The 23,675-nt window shown below is 32.5% G+C and overlaps 3 protein-coding genes across 4 annotated transcripts; 1 reads left to right on the forward strand and 2 right to left on the reverse strand.

Moving 5' to 3' along the window:
• The first annotated feature begins 2,819 nt into the window (after window positions 1-2,819).
• On the forward strand, window positions 2,820-10,856 carry LOC124832771 (basic helix-loop-helix protein A-like). Its single transcript, XM_047307056.2, has 7 exons — window positions 2,820-3,182; window positions 3,417-3,671; window positions 5,219-5,315; window positions 5,610-5,624; window positions 6,219-6,275; window positions 6,377-6,791; window positions 9,702-10,856. Exons 1-7 carry the CDS (start codon window positions 3,082-3,084, stop codon window positions 10,499-10,501), a joined length of 1,740 nt encoding a protein of 579 aa, XP_047163012.1. The 5' UTR covers window positions 2,820-3,081; the 3' UTR covers window positions 10,502-10,856.
• Window positions 10,857-10,992: 136 nt separating this feature from the next.
• LOC124832772 (non-structural protein) lies at window positions 10,993-15,570 on the reverse strand. 2 transcript variants are annotated; one of them, XM_047307058.2, is made up of 7 exons: window positions 14,940-15,570; window positions 14,755-14,812; window positions 14,366-14,668; window positions 14,243-14,267; window positions 13,590-13,684; window positions 12,249-12,328; window positions 10,993-11,787 (listed from the first exon to the last, which is right to left on the reverse strand). In XM_047307058.2, exons 1-7 carry the CDS (start codon window positions 15,071-15,073, stop codon window positions 11,730-11,732), a joined length of 753 nt encoding a protein of 250 aa, XP_047163014.1. In that variant the 5' UTR covers window positions 15,074-15,570; the 3' UTR covers window positions 10,993-11,729. The 2 variants fall into 2 exon arrangements, with proteins under 2 accessions (XP_047163014.1, XP_047163013.1); XM_047307057.2 differs by having other exon boundaries at window positions 14,219-14,267; window positions 14,940-15,561.
• A 377-nt stretch (window positions 15,571-15,947) lies between these two features.
• SCY2 (SecY protein transport family protein) lies at window positions 15,948-23,206 on the reverse strand. The gene is made up of 13 exons (XM_047307055.2): window positions 23,047-23,206; window positions 22,445-22,927; window positions 21,720-21,808; window positions 21,209-21,288; window positions 20,987-21,076; window positions 20,510-20,601; window positions 19,691-19,774; window positions 18,632-18,773; window positions 18,160-18,276; window positions 17,861-17,990; window positions 17,357-17,480; window positions 17,146-17,252; window positions 15,948-16,740 (listed from the first exon to the last, which is right to left on the reverse strand). The coding sequence occupies exons 1-13, from the start codon at window positions 23,117-23,119 to the stop codon at window positions 16,651-16,653; spliced, it is 1,701 nt and encodes a 566-aa protein (XP_047163011.1). The 5' UTR covers window positions 23,120-23,206; the 3' UTR covers window positions 15,948-16,650.
• Between the last annotated feature and the right edge of the window lie 469 nt (window positions 23,207-23,675).

Consider the following 23,675-nt stretch of genomic DNA (forward strand, 5'->3'; position numbering starts at 1 on the left):
TAAATATTTCATTGTTTATAAAGAAAAGGTAAACTAAAATAAAATGGTAGTTTTGAAGTAAATAAATATTTAACATTGGATATATGAATAAGTTTATAAGAAAAAAGAGCAATAATAAGTATATGATTCGTACCTTATAATAGAAGATCCACGGTGGTCCACAAAAACAATAATAGATTTACACATTCATTCTGTCGGCTGCGAGAAGAATAAAATTACAATTAAATTTATATTTGTTTTTTCTTTCATCTTATTTTCATTACATTTGTCTATTTTTTTTCTTCTTTTTTATAACATTACTTATTATATATATATATATATATATATATATATATATATTATCTTGTCTTTTTCTTTTCCATATCAATCCACCCATACATGATTATCTCCATTCTGAAAAGAAAGGAGAAAGATCATAAATCCTAAAAGAAAATCGTCAAATTCAACAAAGTGGGAGAGTAGTAAAACAAAACCAAAAAAAACTCCAAACATCTTATTTATAATTTTTGAATATATTTTAAAATATTTAAATTTTAACATATATATATATATATATATATATATACCAAGTTTTTAAAAAATACTCAAATCAATAAAACTAATTAGTATCTCCTGTACTAGATCCAATTTCAATTTTCAATCAAACTAAAAAATAATTAAAAATGTTTAGGATTGTAAAATAAATATTTGATTAATATATAGATGCATAGTTTTAAAGTAAAGATACGTTTAAAAGATATATAACATTGGAATAATCAATTAAAAAATTAATGATTTAATATTTGATGTGAAATATAAGAAGTCATATAACACAAAATGCAAAGAACTAACATGCAATGTATTTCTAATCCAGGAATAGTCAAGTTGCTGCCACCTAATTCTCTTGTTTCTCTGTCAAGCAGTATATTTAATTTTAATTTTTAATCGGTGTAGCAGATTCAGTTTAAATTTATCATATGATATATAGTTCATATTCAAATGAATTAATTAATACATAATTTAATCCATAAAAATAGTTTATATGATTTTTATCATTAGAAGATATAACCTCGCCCTTGACCCTCTGTATTAAATAAAATTATCTACGAGTTTGAAAGAATTTTACCTTTTAATAGATTAATTTATGTAAATAAAACATTTTATAGTTAAACATATGCTTGAACTTAATTTAAAATATACATAACACATGATATGTCATCATTATGTTACGGATGAATTATGGTTATTTTCATTCGAGTAATAAATAATCGAACATGCATAACTTTTTTTTTTATGAAGAATAAATATCTATACATGAACTTGATTTAAACTACACACAATACATGATACGCAATCATTACGTATTGATAAAGTATCGTTATTTTCATTAAATTATCAATGATTTTGAATATAATATATGTACTTCTCAGATAATTACAAGCATTGTTTACACTTGTAATAAAAATATATCATAAAGTCGATTATATCACATCATTACAAACAACCGTATAAAAATACTTTCCACGGGAAATAAATTATGAATAATTAAACATTGATTCACACTCTCCTTTAATTATACGCTATAATATTTTATTATACAGTTTAAAAATGATTCTGATGATAATTTTAAAATACTTTTGCACCTAAAAATACAAATTTATAGAAATAACTGAAGTTTTTAGAATGATAAGCACGATGAAAGCTAGAATTATCTAGAAATAATTGCTTAGAAATTGGTACGTACAATGGATCGGAACTGTCTGGTAGAGCAACCAGTCAACATATATGACCACAAAACTATGGAGCCTTACACACAATATATATTCACTGCCTCATTTACCCATTTACCTCCTTAGAACTAACTTATTCGCCACTTCATCGCTCTATCTATATTCCTTCTCTTAAATTTCTCTTCAGATTTTTTTTTTTAATTTAAGAAAGAGTTTTGGTATTTTATTGCAAAAGGATGCTTAATACAGAAATATATTATTTGTTACATATGTACATACAAAAAAAAAGGGAAAAAAAGTAGAGGCATTTTAATGAAAAAACTCTTATTTAATTAAACAAAGAAGAGAAAATAATGAAATTGAAATACTTTTCTCCAACTTTGTTTACTCTCTTATTTTGTATATTTTGTGTCCCATTTTTCATTATTTAAAGCACCTCATCTTCCGTTTCTCCCTTACATCAAAGATTTCGTTTAAGTGCTCATTAATTGGGAGAACTTGGTGATCAGTTGTCCCAGAAACCTTTAATCTCATTATTAAATGTGTTTGAGATGAACAATAACTAACTCCAAGATTTATTATATATTTGGATGATGGTAATTAACTTTTACATTTTTGTTTTACCTAAAATCAATTTAATTTTATGGAATATTTAATCTTTTAAATTATGAAATTCAGTGGAAAAAACGTACTATCTCATCAGATTCAATGATTGGAGAAAAAAGTTGACTAGTCTCGGTAAACAAAAACTAATTCGTTATAAAAAAAAGAGCAATTACATTGTTATATTTTAATATATATATATATATATATATATATATATATATATATATATATATATATAATATCCCAGTCTCCTTGTAGGTAATAGACTCGAAAGTTATCTTAGGGATGATTAAGATAAAATTCTTTGAAAATCTGTTGGAAGGGAAAAGGAAAAGCTATTTTTGGCACTGTTGAAAAATGTGCATAGGTGTGAATGGAAATTTGCAATTTACATGATAACATAAAAAAATCGCACCGTTAATTTAATCTTTATCTTATATATATATTCTCACCTCAAAGTCATACTTTTCTAAATCCTCTTTTCTTCTTAATGCACGCAGAAGAAACCACCTCATTTATACGAAAGTGTAATTACCATAGCTTTAACCTTGTCCTTAACATAGTTCCCCTTAGTATTATGTTGTTGCTGTTGCTGGTGTAAACATGTTTCGATTTTGAACTCATCAATAACGACAAAGTTCAATGATCCATCATCATCGCCCATTCCCTTATTTCGGAAACCCCATACCAAAACTTTCTGTCATTTGAGATTAGTACGTATAGGAAGATAAAGAATCGAGGGAGTGGTAGCTGCTGGGAAGGAACAATGGCTGCACCGCCAAATAGCATTCAAAACATGTTAAGGGCTGCAGTGCAATCAGTTCAATGGACTTACAGCCTCTTCTGGCAACTTTGTCCCCAACAAGGGTACCTACCTTCCAACCTTCTCCATTTTCTGCTTCTTCAAATCATACTTACACTAACCCTTTTCTTATTTAAGGTTTGATCTGTATTAGAATAACTGTTTACATATCGATTTTCTTGCCACAAAGCAGATCCAATCATCGGGAAAAAAAACAATGCTTTTGATAACCAATCTAAGTATTATGTGTGTTGTTAATTGATGATGATTAAAGAGGTTGAATTGGAGAATTTTGATAGGATTTTGACGTGGGGTGATGGATACTACAACGGAGCAATTAAGACTAGGAAGACGGTTCAAGCAATGGAAGTTAGCACCGAGGAAGCTTCTCTGCAAAGAAGCGAGCAGCTTCGAGAGTTATACGAATCTTTGTCTGCTGGAGAAGCGAACTCGCAAACACGAAGACCATGTGCTGCTTTGTCTCCTGAGGATCTAACGGAATCAGAATGGTTCTATCTGTTGTGTGTCTCTTTCTCCTTTCATCCTGGTGTCGGGTAAGTCATGTCCTTTGATCTCTCAAAACTTTATTACCTTTCTTTTCTTCATCAATCCTTCAACTTTCTGTCGAGTTCGTTCTTCATCTTTTACTTTTTTCTGTTATTTTTACGAGCGTCATTGGTGGTAGATAGATCTAAAGCGCAGTATAAACAGAACAAACAAACTTGCTATAGTTAGCTTTCACTTTTCAGATCAAACTCTCTCTCTCTCTTTCCCACTTGATCGTATAATGCTATCGATAAAGTCCAAAAAGGTTCTAATTGTTACAGATTTGAGTTACTACTTTTGGGAATGAGATTATTTTTCACTCTACTTTCTTTTCACGATATCAAATTTGACCGTTGAAAATTGTTTCATCCTTTTTCTAGTATAATGAAATGCTCAAATTTTGTAGTGAAATGATTTTTGTTGGGTTTATTTTAAGAAAAAAAGAAACAGGATTTGATAATTTTACTAGAGCAAAACTTCTTCTTCACTCATTTTAAAGACTCTCATTAATCAGCTGTAAATTAGAAAGAACTTCTCGCTTTTCAGAATAATCAGTTAATATTTTATTAAATTATGTATCTTTCTTAATGCAGATCAGGCGTGATTTATGGAACACTTTGCTTTCTTCATTTTTGAATAAATTACTAACATAATTACTTTTTAATCCAAATATCATTCACTTCCTTGAAACTCAATTGTATACGTAAATTAGTTACGTACTATCAATATCATACACACATATTAAATATTAATTGTTTTCAAGGGTAGTGGATTGATGTTTTATCCATGTTATAAATCATTCTTTTAATTTTAAATACATTTTGGATATTTTTAAAAGTCGGTCAAGATTTAATGCATGAAAGTCGGTGGAGAAGCAACTTTAGTAAAGCTAATACATAAAGAAAATTGCAATGATTGTTTGAAGCATTCGAAGTAAACGAAAATTTTCTTTCTTCTCGCTTTATTTTCTTTTTCCACAGAAAATAAAGTTATTACCAACGGTGAATTACAAAGGCAGACCAGAAACTGTTGTTTAGCCCTAGCTTTCGTTAAAGCCAATTGAAAAAGGGAATTGCTATAATTTATGCATTCAATCTTTGGAAGAAAATACATATTACTTTTTTTTTTCCCTTTTTTCCAAAGTATGTGAAATTCCCAAAAAGCAAAGGTCAGAAACACAGCTCGAGGCTCCAGCACTTCCCTTAGAAAAGATACGGTTCCTGCCACTGAAACCAAAAGTCTGCAAAACTTTAATATTCAACCAATTGTGATAACATATCATTTCAAAACAACATTCCTTCATTTCTTTTACCATTGAATAAGACTGAAAAATTGTCAAGTTGCAACAATACACTTAATCTAATACACATGTAGTATTAGGTGAAATTGTTGTCTGGAAAATGATGCAACATTGGTGGTATTTTATTGACTATTACATTATATACCTGTCTACATTTTTTCTGAATTTTTCGGTTGGATTATAATCCTGGTTCTGTTTACATAAAGCATTAGTTTGACATAGAAGTGATTGATGATGATGTACAATATAATTAAGGTTGCCGGGAACAGCATATGCCAGGAGGCAGCATATATGGCTAACTGGTGCAAACGAAGTAGAGAGCAAAGCATTTTCCAGAGCTATTCTTGCCAAGGTACGTACAAAATAAAATAGCAACTCACAATCATCGTTTTATTCATCACTTTTGGGCACAATTCCCAGCCACTGCAGACATGTACTCAGAAGAGAAGAAGGAAAAATCAATGTCCTTTTTTTCTAAATAAATCATTGATTTTTCATTACTTAAAACTATGCATTAAAGTTTTTGCGTTTCAAGTTAACGCGTATATATGGTTATGTAATATTTTCCATGCATATAAGAAGCTTCACTTACTAACTATCTTCTTCTCTCTCCTTTTTCAATGATGGCCAAATCTTCCACGACCAGAGTGCTCATATTCAGGTGATTTTTTTTTCCAACAGCTTGTCCATTTCTGGTAGACATAGTTTAAACATGTTTTTTGTTTCTTAAAAAATACATTTTGATCAGTTAACTGGAATTCATTAAACTAAAAGAAAAGAGGTAAACAATTACATGAGAAAGACCATGATTCACAGCGTACACAGTCTGGCATATATAAAGCTTCCACAAAAAAGAAAAACGATAGCAACAAAGAAGCTAAAACCAAAACAATAGCAACACTTTTGTTTCTTGACAATTATTTGTTTATTATGGCCTTTATAATATACATTTGACATACAATTTAATTAAACCACACAAAATAAACTCCATTAAGCAATTAGTTTGACAAATTTATTTCGACATGAAATAACCTAATATCCTCTCACATATACTCACTAGAGCAAATCAAACAATATGGACAAGAAATAGAGTTCACCCGACTTTTAAAATAATTAAACAGATGATTAAATTTTGTTTTCTTATTTAATTATTTCCCTTAAAAATTTAGAGATAGAAAAAAATAAAAAGTGAACAATTCTTAAAACATAGTGAGCATTTGATGATACGTTAAAGTTCGTGCCATGCAAACTGCAGACAGTGGTGTGCATTCCTGTGTTGGAGGGCGTGGTTGAGCTGGGCACAACCGACAAGGTAATGAAGAAACAAAGATTCACGTATTGCACTGCTATTTATTCAACAAAAACATGACCTAAAATTTAATGCATGCATGTTTCATGATATTAACCAATTAGATGGAAGAAGACCTAAATTTCATCCAACACATAAAGAGTTTCTTCATAGATCAGCACCCTCCGACGGCAAACCCTGCACTGTCAGAGCACTCCACCTCCAATCCCACATCTTCTTCATACCCAGTTGTCGTCACTGCCACTACTGCACCACCCAACAATATTCCCAACCAAAACGAGATGAACGTCGTTGATAAAGGAAAAGAAGTTAAGTTGAATTCTGAAGCAGGATTAGCAGTTCGTAACAACAGTTTCATACCGACCGAACTAATGGAGCTGGACACGTTGGAAGGGTTTCGGGTCGGGTCACCCGGAGATGGATCCAACCACTTGGATTCGTTCCCCACTGAGGCGTCCATGGCACTGTGTTCTGCAGGTTTGGAACTTCTTCAACTTCAACTACCACCACAACCTCCAGGTATCTATTCAACTCAAACATTTACTTTCTTTTTGAACTTCTATCATTTCATTCTTCATCATTGCTTTTATCATATTTATTAGTTTTTTTTTCTCTTTATTTCACTTGTATATATGTAGTTTGATATTTTCTTACTAATTTATCAAGATAATTTGTAATTTTTTAAGATCACTAATTTGATAAGTTATATTTTGAGAAAAGGATGTATTTAAATGATTAAACATTTATTTTAGAATAATTATACGGTGACATATATTTATATTTATTTGACATATATTATAAAAATAAAATAATTATAAAAAATAAATTTATTAAAAAGAAAAGCATAAAAAAACAAATATATATATAAAATATCAAATAAATATAAAAAATTGATGTTTATCAAACATTATTTTGCCCTAGTTATCTCAGCTCGTACCATCCTCTCATGTCAATTGTCCTTTTATTCTTCTGAGTTTAAATATTAAGGCTTTTCTTTCCCTACCTACTACGAATTTGGTCTAATAGTCAACACAACTTACACATCAATGATTTAATACTTTATATTAAAAATAACGTGTTAACATCTTTTTAATTTCAAATAACACTTTTAATCAATTTTAATTAATAAATAAATAACTTTTATTTCAATTACATTTTGAATCGATACAAAAAGGAGAAATGTTTTATAATTGATTTTTATTGTTTATATTTATTTTTTTGGCTTCAAATGAGTTTTATAAAAAGTCATCCTATTACATATAATTATAGAAAGTCTTTATAGTTTACATAAGTGGGATTTATATTAAGAGTAACGGTACTATGATGCACTTTTACATTCATTTGACACAGAATACAAGGTAAAATGGTTATAAAAGTGTAAAATTTTGTATTTTTCAATAAAGAAGAAAGTAAAAAGTAAATAAGGGTAGTATCAAATAAATATAAAATATTTAGGTGTGTCAAAAAATCATTTTCTTTATATTAATTGTAAAACCATAAAATGCTGATAAAAAATAATTGTAATATCAAAATAAATATTTCATTTAATTTAAATAAAGGATTTCTTAGAGTAATTTGGAATCTTATCATTGTCCTGTCCTAAATTAGCTTGTCCTTAATAGAAATGAGATATTGACTTCTCACGAAAAGTCATTTTATAATGTTATTTATATAATCCTTTTATATATATATATATATATATTGAATATAATAAGCATTAGTCAATTTTGATTGGTTTTAGTCTAATAATGTCATAAAACAATAATTTAAATAAGCATAAATGTAGAACATTTTTTTATAAATAGCAGTTAAGTAAAGTTACTAGTTGATTAGGTAATGAGTGTATATAAGCGAGTATATGTATACATATAAGAGAAGGAGGAATTTGACAATGATGTGATGTCAAAACTTATGGATGATATGAGTTATTTTCTTATTGTAATATCGATTATAATGTGGAAGTGCCTTGAGAAATCTTCTATAAACATTATTCAAAACTTCATGAGAAAGTCATTGCATAACATTAAATGTCATTTAATGCATTTCATGAACTTATTGATCTTCTAATATAATAAAACATACTAATTATCTTCCCAAGGTTTGTAATATTTGATGTAGATTTAACATGCCATGTAGCGATATAGTAGCTCTTACATGTTTTACTTTGTGTGTATGTCTTTATATGGAACTTTAATAATAATAAAAAAAAACAAAAAACAAGTAGGTTTCTTGTTCCATAAATCCGAAGTTCTTATTTTCAAAACATATATAGGACAAGGTATATAACTGTAGAAAAAAACATACTGCATTTGTCTTTTATAGATGATATATCAATAATCTCTACGTAACATCATGTGAAATATATTAGATGAAACGTTTCATTGATCCATACGAAGTCATTGTCAATTTATTAAAATAATGTTTGTTTGTTAAATATCAAAATTAAGATTCTAACAATGACTCATCATTGATGCCAAGAAAAATCAAGACAACGGATTAGGAAAGAAATAACGTCATGAAAATTAATGAGTGAGACATTTTGACTTATGCCAAAGGATTGTGTCATAGGAGGTAGTGTTAAAAATGAGGGTTGATGTTAAGAGATGAGGTTATTGAACTTAAAATTTTTAAGAAAAGGACTAGTTTTTCTTTTTAATCAAAGATAGTTTTTACAAAATGTTGTTTTAAACACAAAGAAATGCAAGATAATATTTTAACTTTCCATTTTAGCAATTTTAACAAGAAATAATTTTAACTCAAATTTAATATGCAAGTATAATTAGAGAAACAAATTAACACAAATAAATTATACTGGTTCAATCTCACAAGATACTTATATCTACTTTGTCTAATCATCGTGATTAAATAATCTTCTAATAGTTCAAAATTTTACAAGACTCCAAAGAAAATATACACACATAAGATCTTAAATCCTATAGAATGTTTTACTATTTCTTGTGAAACCTAATAATAAGAAACACATCGATGGTTAATAACTTACACACCAAGAACAAAATATTTACAAAAAAGCTAAAAGAGAAAAATTTAGTTCTTTGTATATGGAAAAGCTAAAAGGTGGAGATGAATTTACAAAAACTTGCATTTTTTTAGCTGCAAAGTTCACATAAACTTACTATTCTCTATCATACTTTGAAGGGCTATATAAAATTACCCGCTTTTGTGAGCATTGTTTGAGCTATAAATTTTGGAAGAATTTATTACTGTGCGCAACATTTTATTAAAAGAGAAACTAAAACCATTTCTTTGTTAATAAACTCTTACTTTAACAAATTCGATTGAAATATGTTATATGACATGATTGTTTTTACTCAGAATCATAAATTATCATATAATTAATAACTATTTTAAAAATTATACGGAACCTTATTTCTAAGTGATATTTATAACGTTTTGTTCTTTGTTTTGCAGAACACCCTCCCTCAGAAAACAAAGCACAAGGAGACACAGACACTCACTACTCGCAGACAGTGTCCAGCATCCTCCAAAAGAACTCCGGGTGGTGGCCGGACTCACCCTCCGTCAACCACCTCACCGATTCCTTCCAATCAGCTTTCAACAAATGGAACTCCGGCACCGACGAGTACCGCGGCCACTTCCAGATGACGGTGGCAGACGTAACATCGCAGTGGCTCCTCAAGTACATTCTCTTCAGTGTTCCTTACCTGCACGCCAACCGGATAAAGGGGAAGAGCGCCCCGTCATACGAGACAAGCCATGTGATGGCGGAGCGGCGTCGGAGAGAGAAGCTGAATGAGAGGTTTCTGATTTTGCGTTCAATGGTACCTTTTGTAACGAGAATGGACAAGGCATCGATTCTGGGAGACACCATCGAATACATAAAACAGCTGAGGGAGAAGATTGAGAGCCTGGAGGCACGTGAGCGGCACGCGGGGAAGAGGAGGATAAGGGAGGTGGAGGTTTCGATCATAGAGAGCGATGCACTGTTGGAGTTGGAGTGTGTACATAGGGAAGGGTTGTTGCTGGATGTGATGACATTGTTGAGGGAGTTAGGGGTTGAAGTGATGATGGTGCAATCCTGGGTTAGGGATGATGGAATCTTTGTCGCAGAGATGAGGGCCAAAATCAAGGAAAATGGGAACGGGGAAAAGGCTAGTATTGTGGAAGTCAAGAATGCCCTAAACCAGATTATACCTCGTCATATAACTCACCATGACCCATACACACTGCCTTCCAATGATCATTTTTAACCATGGATTTCGACTTCAATGGGGTGAATAAGTTTGTGTACAAACTTAATTCATTCTATATTTCCTTAACTCAGTACGTGAATTGATCATGTAAAATATCATGGACTTCCATGGGGGTGTGGGATTCTGCCATATCCATCAGTCTCCTCCTTAATTAGCCTCTGCATTTAGTATACTTTCACCACTGGGATGGTCATTTTGTAAGCAAAATTACCATGGACATTGGCTATATATGTGCCATGTTTGTTGCATTGCATATTGATATCATCGTGAGTTCTTATATACTTTTGGACAAATAAATATAATTCAATATATAATCTTCAGTTTACTTAATCTCTTTCGTGATAATTTTAACATGCTTATAGAAACATATATTCATAAACAAGACAAATGTAATGCAACATCCATAAAGTTTGTAAGCAAAAAATTACACTCCACAATAAGTCGAAATTCCTAACATAATACCTAAAAACTAAAATGGTGTCAAACTTAGAATTGAAAAAAAAAAATGGGATGTGCTAACGTTTTAATTACTAAAACTAGTTAAATTGTGATGGTCACAGTCCTAATCCTCCATTCTAGTTGAAGTTGTAGAAAGGAACCCCTTTCGATGAGAATTTCAAAACCCTTTAGGAAAACCAAAACGAGAAAGAACAGCAGAAAATAATTAACTACGGGTGACTATAACATATTGTGAGTCTCAAATTCTCAATTTTAAAGTGTCACAATAAACTCAAAAATGTCTTCTCTCGAACTGCAGACGTCCTAATCTTAACAGATAAAATAATTAAATTGTACCTTCAAACCCTTGAGGATGGTACAGACTGTCCAACCCATTACCAGTTACCGTTGGCTCAAAAATCACTCGTTAGCAATTACCGATGAATGCACCCCTGGCTGCCTGTGCTAAATCTTAGTAAAGCAATGTAGCATTTGATCACAACTTCCATATTCTTGGGGATTAAATGTCAGTGAGTAGTTGCAAAGCAATTATTGTTTTTCCAGACGCTGTTTTCTTTTTTTATACATCAAGAATCCTCAAATGAGTAACATATCTTACCAGGCCAACATCTGTAGTCTTTGTCTAATATGCTGTGTAATAATGACATCCAGATTAACAAGCTAGCAGCGTGTTCATTAAGATCAAGTGTACAACAAGAAAACATTAGCTTCAAGCATGAATCATATATTTACATGTTTTTCCTATCTTACTGTAAAGTGGAGGATTTTATTCTTCTGGCAATGTGTTCATTGCAAGGCCTTTTATCACATGTCGACATTGAAACCTGTAACAAACAGAAGGATGAAAAGTAAGCAACGAAGAAAAATACAAGGGAATACAGAAGACAGAAAAAGACTAGAGTCTGCATCATGAGAGAGGAAACTATATAAATAGTATATGTAAAATGTACTGCTATTTTTGGGAGGCCACAAATATCAATCAGCAATGAAAATTAACAGTCCCCTGACAAACAGTAACGATCAGCTCAGACATAAAAACCCTGACAATACTCCGAATGTAAAAATTAATAAATAAAAAAGCAATGAAAGAATTGACTGCAAAAACTATAATATGTCAAATGAAGAACGGACGGGAGGTGTTTGCTGGATTTTCCCCTTCCAATCAAAAAACCTAAGTTAAGACTAGTGAAAATACAGGAAATTCGGTAAGCAGCACCAAGGCAACTCATCTAAACAGAAAACTTAGTTATATACGAGAATCCCATTCATAAATTGTGAAAGATACCAGATTAAATCTTCTGAAGTAGTAGCGACCACTTCCTGATTCTGATTTCTGCACTTAAACAGTAGCCCGAGAGGCACAACCTATGGTGGAAATGCAATTTTGTTAGCAGAAACTCATCCCATAAAAAAATCATTTTATTGAGATATATAGTGCATGTGATCCTACTAAGCTGCTACTAGATTAAATAATGTAAACAATATTTATAACAACTATAAGCCAATCTAAAATCATTGACATATAGAATTTATGAATTACATTAAACACAAATCATACCGTGAGTTTGGTAGCTTCAAAAGAAAAGAAATATATCCTTGTATGTACTGTGGGGCTGCTTACTAAATATAAAAGTTTTCAAAAGGACTAACTCCAAAACACTTTCCTGGTCCAACCCTTCTTGACTCCCCTCCCCTGACATAATTTATTTTGTTATGGGAACTTAAAAGAAACTTACTATCTCAATTCTGTGAAATCAAAATTATTTTATGTTTTCTAATTTTAAGAGAAACAACATTGTAGTAAAACCAGTTATAAATTGGTGTTCAACCAAATTCAATTTAATTTGAGTATCAGTGGGTTCTTTGTCACAAAAGTTCATATATTTGGTCCTATTTACATCCTCTTGGCTAGATTTGGAAGTTGACAAACACCCCCTAACAAATACTTGAAGATTTAGATTACTGTCTAAAACATATGTGGCCTATCACAGTGCCAGGAAAAAAATTCTCAGTTTCATAGGAAATCAAGCCATGGCAGACCTGCTTGTATGAGGGTGGGTATTTGCACCACCTCTTTTGTCCAAAATTGCAAAAAAATATATTAGTTTTTAATTTTTGTATCCTCTATCAAGTGAAATGCTTGTATATCAATATAAGAGCGTTTAATACTTATCATTTTTATTTTTTAAATCAATTGCTCTCCCTGGTCTTGGGTCTACCATTCAGTGGGTACAACAGCAACAATCATATGAATAGACTGGTAGAAATGAGATAATCTGGTGTTTAGTTTAAATTGAATCACTTTCATTGTATAATGATTACTTTTATGATGAAATGTCATTGATGATCTTTATGATGAAATGACAGCAGTCTTGCAAATAGTTCGAGCAGAAAATTAACATAAGTTTCACAAGGTTCTGATGAAACAGAATGTGCGCCATATTTGAATTCAGGAAGCAACAAATATAAATATCACTTGCTATTTCATTACCAAATAAAGAAATAGTGAGAAACAGAAAGGCTCGACTAACAAATACAGGACACGGTGCCTTATGCAGTCAAAAACAATCACGCATTTACAACATGTAAAAAGGCAACCATAATATGTCCTCGTAGTCTATTTTACCTTTCTGTTATACCTAAAATCGCGTTTAGGCAGAAAATGCAAAGGCTGATTGAAAGAAGAAGGGGCCTTTATTAACATAAACAATCTGATAGGGCCTACAAAATAGAAGAGTGGCATTAAAAGAAAATCTAAAAATGCGATTACATAAAGAAAATTCATTCAAATTAAGAGATAATGCTAAAATTGATCCTTCAAAAATACACAGCACATCAAATTGATCCAACAAAGATTTTGGACATCAATCTGACACCTTATGCTTGAACAAACATCAATTTAGTCCGTCAAATTTCCACTGAACACTAATTTGGTACCTTGATCCTTCTATCACACAATGAAATACCAAAACTTTGAAGGGCCATCTTTAAGACCATGGCTCTTTACAGGAACAATTTGAGTATTTAATCTCCCTAGGCCTTGTTTAGATAATATTTTCGTAAACACTTATAGCAGAAGAAAATAAGAAAAAATGAAATAAACTTTTTCCGTAAGTTAAAATTTAAAGAAGTTCTTCTATTTAGATCCTACAAATAGAAGTTCAATTCACTTTATATTCTTATTTAGTTCACCTAAAATAGCCAACAGAGCAAAATTGACCTTAATATTTATCTACTAGAGAAGTGAATAACTACCGGGATAGGTCACAGAGCCAGCACCTTTCGATATCAGTGTCCGAATCGCCTGTCAAAGAAAAAACGAAACATAATCTCAACACTCCTACCCCGCACAGAGCACATAAAATTTTAACTAGGAACATAAAAGGAATAACAATAAGGAACCTTTCTCGAAAGACTCTCAGCCGCTTTACTCCTAGCAAAATCATCAGCGCCCTTGGATACACCAATCGAATGGGAAAAATTCAACTCATAAATATGTTGAGGTCGAAGTGGGCTAGCTCCAAGCGCCAAAACGACAACGTCTATGGTGGGAACCTCGTCGATCACGATTTTAAACGCGGTTTGCAAATTCAAAAGTGAATTCATCAACTTATCCAATCTCTTAATTCCTACCTTGATATCCCTCATTTTGCTAACATGCTTTCTCCGAAACGATGGCTTCACCTCAGTTCCCAACTCCGTTTCCTGATGTTAACGAATTCGGGGTTCATGAAGTCGATGACACAATAACGACTCAAAATTCAAAATTTCCACTCATAATTATCACATACCAGCTCCTTGTACTCCGAATGCATCGCTTCAAATTCGATGGCCATATCCTGCACCGTGCTGCATAAATTGAATGTCATCAAATCTAGAAATCGAAATTGAAGCAAAATATTCCACGTGTTTGCAATTTTTTAACTAAATAATGAAAAAATGGTTCGGGCGTTTCGTAATGAAGGAAAAGACATACGAGGGGATTTGCTGGTGCATGTAAAGAACAAACCCCACGACGTCGTAGAAGGTGTGAAAGATGGAGGAGGCGTCCAAGGCATCTAATGCTGTATAGATTTCTGCGTGATCCGTCTTCGGTTCTGAGTTCGCCATAGTTTCCGTTCTAAAATCTGTGGTTATTCTCTTGCTCGATTCAAATGTCAAAAATCAAAATCAGAAGACCCGCCAAAAGGTGGGCTCAGCTACCTACTCATACAGGCCCAATATAATTTATGGTCTGGTTGTTTCATGGAAAATAAAGATGGAGAAAAATTTTGAAAATTGGATTTGAAGGAAAGAAAATTTTTCTTTTCACTTTCTTTCCAGCCAATTTTTATAAAATAGACATTGTTTTTCATGTTTTCTTTCATTTCCAAATATTTTTTCAACGAAAAGGAAACACAATGGATCTCAAACTCAAATGCATGGTACTCACTGCTCAGAAGTCTTTCATGGATCATTAAACTTGATGTATGGCACCCTAAGGCTTTTTGAACGGCAAAAAAATATTGTGCTCCTATTGTTTGCTTTTTTCAACACCTCGATTATTTTTTTTCATAAGTCAAGCATTCTTTTTCTGAAATTTTGTATATATCACCTTGCCATAAGCCAAAATTTCGGGCAATCCCTTTTTCACTCCCATTCTCCATTAATTTTCCTAAATCTGCAACGTTTTCCTTACTCCTGTTATGAACGTTTCGATTTTTCCGACTTAAATTCATAACATTCAAGTTCCAAGAGTGTAAATGCATCCATATTATTTTAAAATTCTAAAATTACTTTACGATTCATAACATTGAAATTCTTCCTTGGAGGGAAAAGAAAACAAATCATCAACTTAGGAGTTTTAGAATTACAAAATCGTTCAAATCAGAAATATACTTTTGAAACTACCAAATCCAAGAATTGGTTATTGTTTCTTTTTTGCTTACAAAGTAGTTCCGGAACACGTAAGTATCAATTCTAGATGTCAAATGAACCGTGGGGATGTAGAAAAAAGTAATCTCAAAACACAGAGGTTTGAGTCTCTTGTTACAACATTGTTAGTGCAACAATGCCCACCACTTTGGCCAGTCCTTTGGGATATCAACCCACTAATTTAACTTCCTGTACCCCATAAAAATCTGGGCAATTCTCATATTCTGACATGTACTATTCAGAGTATACATTCTGAAAAAATCAATTCCTGAATAGATGAGAGCTGCTTCAAATATTTTGTGTAGAAAGAAACACTCCAACCCACTATCAAAGGCATTTAACCTCCTACAACCAAACAACACGATAAATTCCTGTACATATTTCATCTCCCACTACAACTATACCCTAACTACATAGTTTCCTAAATTCATAAAAATTCCACCAAAGAATCCAGAAGATGAGGCTTTTGAATCAGCTACTATCATGTATCGACACGCCGAATATAGCATCCCCTTACTACCAACAAAACACTCCAACCTCGATATTCTTAAACCGCCAAACTAAACTCTAAATCTGTGATGTCCCCGGAAAACCAAGCTTTCTCGAAATATTTTCAGCAATTGGTAGACCTGATCAATTATCATCCGTATCGGAATTTGTAAAACCTTACACAGAAAAATTAGGCTACTCATCAAATACAACGGTGGCCAATGTTACCCCAGAGGTCCAAATCAAATTGGCACAGGGGAGTGACAGCATAGCTTTTCCATAAGTTATACACCATATCGTCTCAAGGCATTACTTAAGCTTGGCATCACATTATATGCTTGATATGATCTTCTGAGTTCAATAATGGAACCGACCTGGATCAACAAAACCAAGGACTATTCAGTTAATCTGTACAACAGACAGGGAAGTTGAACAAAGCATTCCATGGTTTATGTATTACGTTTGAAGAAATACTATTTCAGATTTCAATACGGTAATATAAGTATGACATTTGAACCAAATCCATTATCATTTTGTACAAGAAATAGTGTTCGACTAAATCCCCGTATGCACAATACAAATGATTCATTTTTTTTGGGATGTTGAAATTAGTAGAAAGGATAACTTAGCAGGCCAATTTTGTGCTCCAATATTGGAATTGCGTAAAAAGCAATTCAAGTCAGGGAAGTTCAACTGGCATGAATTTCTTGCCTGATAATTTGATATTACCAATGAGTTTGCATGCAGAGTACAATTACAAGAATCTTTCGTGCACTTACAATGATTAGAACTGATGTAAAACCAATGGCAAACCCAGCATTGACACGCCGCAAATAGTGGTCAAGAACACTTGATGTAGTGGCCAGAACACTTAACAGTAGCCCCCCTACAAATTTTCCACAAGGTAGTGAATTAACAATAACTAGAAATATATTTGATAAAGAAATAAAAATATAACTCTAAAATTGCAGCCATTCACCAGTAGCATACCCCAAAATCGTGTGGATGCCTGAACCTTGGTGAGGTATTCTATGGTAGCCTTCCCAGGCTTTATGTTTGGTATTCTCGCACCCATCTTATTTAAATAATCCGCAATTTCCTTTGGCATGTTAGCCTGTGCACAATCCACGTGTAAGACCATTTACAAAATATACATAGGTCATTTCGATATTTTAACCTAGAAAAACTTTTAATGAGCAACAATTCAACTGATTTACAATACATAAATTTCAATGGTGTTGAAAACAATCAAAATAAGCAGCTCGGAATCAGATAATTGTGTAGATTAGTAAGGAACAGCTTTGACACTGTTTCTCTTGTTCCATTCCAAATTCTCAGTTGAAAGCAAATTCGGCCTTAAATTTATCCATCAACTATTTTTTCACATATTCTCGTAAAGTAAATTAACAGCTTATATCAAAATGAAACTCAAAATACAAATTAGAAACTCTTTACATCAAATAGAATATACAGTAACAGTAAAGAAAAACTTACAATGTCAAATATATTGAACAGGAAGACAAAAAAAGCATATATGGAATAGTAAACCCATGGCTCAGCACCGACAGAATTTTCAGGGTTCAATATTTCCTTTACGTGCTCCCAAAAAGGTGAACTCAGCAGACTGCCAATAATACCAATTTAGAATTAAATAAGAAAGGACTTTCTAGACAGCACAAGTGGACAAGAATGGGGCAAATGTGTTACCTAGCAAACGGAGAAAAGAGCATGAAACTTAATATAAGGTTGAACAAAGAATACCAATTGAATATTGAAAAGGACTGTATACAAACCTTGCAAGAATGCTCGGAAGTGCCAAGAGGTAAGAGGTGGTAAGAATAGGCTGCATCCCTGCTGGATTAATATTGAAAGGAATATAGGGCTCCACTTCTGTAATAGGCGATTGCTCTCTGATTCAAATGAATGAAAGTATCAATTGTCAAAAGCATCAGTACACACAAAAATATCATTTAATTCCATCAAGACAGGAAGTATAAATTATCTGGATCTGCATAAAAATAACAAGGGCAATAAAGTCTAATAAACATATAAGCTAGGTCCCATATAAGTCAATATTCAAGGCAGAGGTAGAGCATAGCACAGTCAAATGTACTATTTTCTCAACCAGTGGTACAAACAACTTTCCTCAAAAATCCATAATGGAAAATGTCAAGTACAATGCTTTAGAATATCAAAACTCTATTAACATCTAGATTTTCAAAGAGAACAAGTTTCAAACGACTGAACAAAGACAACGTCATTTACCTTGCTGCAGAAGCAAGTTTAAAACCATAGTACTGCAGCTTTACTTTCCTACAACCTTCTGTTACTACAACTGCCCACATAGTGACAACGGTGAAGATACCCAATACGGCAAGCACATATGGCCACCAGCTCACAGCACTCACTGCAATATTAATAAATACAAATCGCTAAAGTTACAAAGGATTCAATGATATAAATATAATAATATTGCCTTAGTTTTTCACCTTATCAAATTTGTATAATACTCTGATATTATATTCGTAAAAGCACTTTTGTAATATTCATTTTATGTATAATGCTCTTACGAGCAAAACCAATTCAACAGAAGTATATTCTATATTTCAACTGCAAGCTTGCTCATTGATATGCTAATCAAATCAGTGGGCAATATAAAGAATCCTCTGAAACTATCTACTTGTCTTTATGGTCCTCCTTTTCTTTTATTTTTGGGCATGCAAAAGCATGTCTAAGATATACTCGTTATCACTAAAGTAAAATTAAATGAAAATACATTTCAAGAAAGTCAAGTGTGTTTGGCTCAGCATATTTTAGAAGAATTATTGCTTCTTTTTTGCTGCTTCCTGAGAATTTTTTTCAAAAATAATGAATTATTTACAGTGAAGGATTATATACATTGAAGGATTATTTACATTGAGAAAACATTTTAACTTTTAATTGCAAAAATATCACGTTGTTTAATTTTCGTGTATGGTTTTCAAAAAATTTATGTAACAGTGGAAATAACTTATTTTCAAGTTTCATATACAAACTTTTGAAAATGAAAAACAAAATAGAAACAACGTAACAAACATTTTAGCAATTAAAAGTGAAAAAATGAACCAAACAAAAAATAACATTTTCTCAAACAAAACAGTGCCTTATCCCCTTAAACAATGTTACCAAAAATGCTCAGTCAAAACATTAGTAGAGTGGGAAAATCAACTTCCTTGATGTCAGACATGTTAGTTTAATATGTGGAAATAAGCTTGAGAATGAGGAACATAGGGAAGGGAGATGAGGTAAAATTTCAAAAGCCTTCATCCACATCCAGACATGTACCTGAAAGCTGAGTAAGCATCTTGTATAATGTTTCCATATACCCCGTAAGGATTCCCACACATATGATTAAAGACGAGCCTTGACCTGAAGATGGTATTATTAGAAGCACCAGATTGAACAATTACACAGACATTCAATTTCTGGTGAGTCTTTCAAATCACATAACTTTAAGTATAGGGAATAATCAACATCCCAGCTTCTTTCTAGTGTGGCAAAGTGATAACAATGAAGTCAACAATATCAGACGAAATTGACAAAGTAATTATGATTCTTGTGTTCTTTCCAACAGATCTACAATTTTTGAATAAAAACTGACTTTAAAAATGTCATTTGCAAATATAATTAAACAAAAACTTCAAAGTAAGAAGTGAATGAAAGATGCAGATCTAAGCCAACAATTTGGAAAGACAAGTTTCTCCTTCCAAGTAATTATAAAAAACAAAATACTAGGCTTTCAAAAAAGCAGTATTGTATGCCAAGTTAAAGAATCTTACCTCCATTGCAGAGCAGATTACATACTTACGAAGTTACAAAGCAGAGCATGACAAATTCAAAAAAAGAATGGCAAAATCAAAGCCATACCATAAAATGTTGTTCATTGTCATCTTTTATGGTTCAAGGTTACATATGATGCCTAACTAATAAATAAGACAAGTTAATTGAGGATCATTCACTGATTATTTGCATAGTTCTTACAAATACGAAGTTGATATTCATCCATAACATTCCCTACCATATGCTCTGGTTATCTTTTAAATTTTAATTTCCACAGTTCCAATCAAAGGAGATAAATTAATAGCTTTGTAGTAAGAAAAATACCAAATCCAGATTCTGATATAGTATCACATATCCATGTAATAGTCATTGCACCACAAACCAATAAAACTGATGTCAGCATTACATGTTTGACCCTGCAAAAGTACCAACTATTTTATCTAAAATGTAAACAAGGAATTTGAGGCAAGACGTCCCACAATATCTTTAAGTCGGTAGAATTATGATAACAAGAGAATGAGAACCATAGTATAAAGCTTAAGACAAATTTAGAATAGAAATTTTGTAATGTGCTTATAAAAAAGGGCAATGTCATAATGCTAACTTATGAAGGAAAATGGCACTTCTATGTCCACCAATGATTAAGATTATCTACTTCTAAAGACATCAGTTGGAATTACAATATATAAAGAATTGTCTATGTAACCCATATTCATGATATCAATTTGCGAAAAAACATTGGTAGTTCAATTATTTGTTGGATTATTAAAATCTTGGAGGCAAAAAAAAAATGCAGATTACCTGTAACTGGCAGCATAAATTGAATATGGAAGTGAGTAGCAAGAAACTATTAAAGCTTCCAAAATTGCAAAGCCAAATGACATCCACCATCTGCAATGTGCGGAACAAAATGAACAGTTAATCAGTTGAGATTCGTAAAAACACATATCAGACAAAGGAAGATGGAAAAACAATGTGAAACAAGAAATTAGTTCACTTCTCAAGATCGATAAATAGACCCACATATAACTCTTAATCTTTTCATGCCCATCCAGACCTTCTTTTCGTAGCTTTACTAGCGAAGGGACAACATGACAGAGTACCTGCACATAAATATATTGTACAAATGCATTTCATAACAGGCAAAATCACAAAAAAATAAAAATCAACAATACTCAAGAAAAATGGGTATCTGGTTGAGAACCTCAGTGTTCTCGAGTCTTTACAATCATGTACTTCACAGTAAAAGTAATAAGAAAACTCATTCTCCTTGAAAAATATACTTATTTACAAAAGACTTATTTCCTTACAAAATCTGAAGTACAGAGAGCAACTTTTCCAAAGATTTATTTTGTTTTAAAATAGGAACACCACTGGTCCATATATATCACAAACTTCCAAGGACAAAATAGTAAAATACCTAACAAATAAAAGGCATATATAATAGAAGGTAGTTGAACATCCTTTGACAAAGTAACAAAAAGTAAACTTTTGCAACAAAGTGTAACAAACTCAAAAAACAAACGGGGAATACCTGCATAATAATGGACGCTATTATCTGAGGACTAATACCAAGCTGGAAAATAGATAGCTTGAGCTCAGCGGAGAAATCACCAAGTTCATCTGCCAGAAGCTACATGAATGACTGTTCACATGTATAAACTCAGAAAAATACTCAAGCAAAAAATTGCTCTAGAAAATATTGGACTATTGACCCAATTCTGTAATCCAACGGTTTATATCTTATAATAGGATTTATTTCAATTCAACTAGTACATATCTTATCTTATTTTAAGATTTTCATATATATTATCATAGATTTAGATAAAGTCAAATTGTAGATATCTTGGTTTAGGACATTATGTATATCTCATGCACAACTACAATCAATTTTGGAATTAAACTATCACCCTTCCACTACTTTCTAGAGAAAAAGAAAAAAAAGATAAATAAAAAGCACTAACATAATGGTCCAAATTTTATTTACCACTTCACACTCACAAGCTACCTGAGCTAACATTCAATCTGAGATCAAATGTGCCAAATTTGAGTTTTGGGGCCATTAGCAACTTAAACCAAACATTTCTCCTCAATTGATTTTCTTACATTCAACTATAGTCCCTTTACATTCACAGAAGCTTTAAATCCAATCAACATTCACCAATGAGAATCAAAAACGTGTCTTATGTTGTAAGAGGTACAAAGTTAAACTCAATCTCTACATGTGAGCAGCCAACAATGCAACACAATGCAACTTACCAACAGATGATCCTGACACAAAGCTCAGGTAGTCTTCCGGTATCAACCTTCTGTCAAACCCAGGAAGAGGAATAAAATAACCAACGCGACTAATCACAATCAGCACCGCCGTCACGAACAACCTCCTCCTAATCTCGCTCTTGAAAAACGATTCAGCCGCACCGTTTACCACGGAACCCAACCGCACGAAGTTCAGAAACCTGTTTCTGAACATTACAGGTTTCAATTGCGAGGTTACCGACTTATCAAACTCCGGAGACAACGCAACAGCCGTTTCCCCACCGCGAATGGCGGGAACAACCTCCTCGTTCGGAAGCTCATCCTTCGGAGCGTCGACGCGTGCATAATCACTCCGGAGCCTGTCGGAGAAGTTAACAGAAAGAGTCCGGTTCCGCGAAGGAGAAATCCTTGTGCTGAACGCGGGGATTGTGAAAAGCGAAACCCTAGTACCAATTCCGTTGATGCATTTTACGTATCTTCTTTCTGCGAGATAGAAGAGGTTTAACGCAGACTGCGTAATTAGCGTTCAAGAAGAGACTACAGTGCTTTATATAAATAGCATCTTCTTTTTTCCTTTTCATCGTTGACAGAGGGAAACTTACCTCTGGAAGCGTTGTGTTTGGTTTGCAAGGAGTGTGGATGGAAGTGATTAGGGGAGAATCGCGTTGCTTCCATGGTTGGAGTTGGAACAATACTAGTGAGTGTGGAAAAGAGGGAGAGCAAGAGGGGTTTTTGTGGTTTAAAAATACACAATTAAACCCTCACCTTGACATAGATCCTCTGCTTCGCGAACTAATGTAAGACGATATTAAGGATGTTTTCATTGGACCGTGACACAGTGCGTGTGCATTCTCGATACGTGGCGTGCGGTGGATGTTTTAATTAAATCATTCAAAAATGAAGAAATCGTTTAAAGAATACAAAATTCAATTTTTCAAAAATAAAGTTTTTGAAGAGTTATTGAACTTGTAATTTTAACTATTGAAATTCGAAGTGTAAGGTCCTGAAAAACTGTATGGGCTGTGTGACCTTATTTTCTGAGGCAGTCAGGCCCAAAGGGTCAAAGACACTATGATCTTAGAAGGGGTTCCTTCATTCTCCAAAGTTACTTTTTCTCTCTCTAAACTCAGTTCCATTCTCCTCTTCTTGCTCTGATTTCTCTCTACTTTTTCACCACTTTCCACCGTTGAAATTTCAAATAGGTGGTGTGCTCTCGTTCACGGAGTTGAGA

The sequence above is a fragment of the Vigna umbellata genome, chromosome 5 (assembly GCF_029865625.1).
Source record: "Vigna umbellata cultivar VRB3 chromosome 5, Vumbellata_1.0, whole genome shotgun sequence".
Lineage (NCBI taxonomy): Eukaryota > Viridiplantae > Streptophyta > Magnoliopsida > Fabales > Fabaceae > Vigna > Vigna umbellata.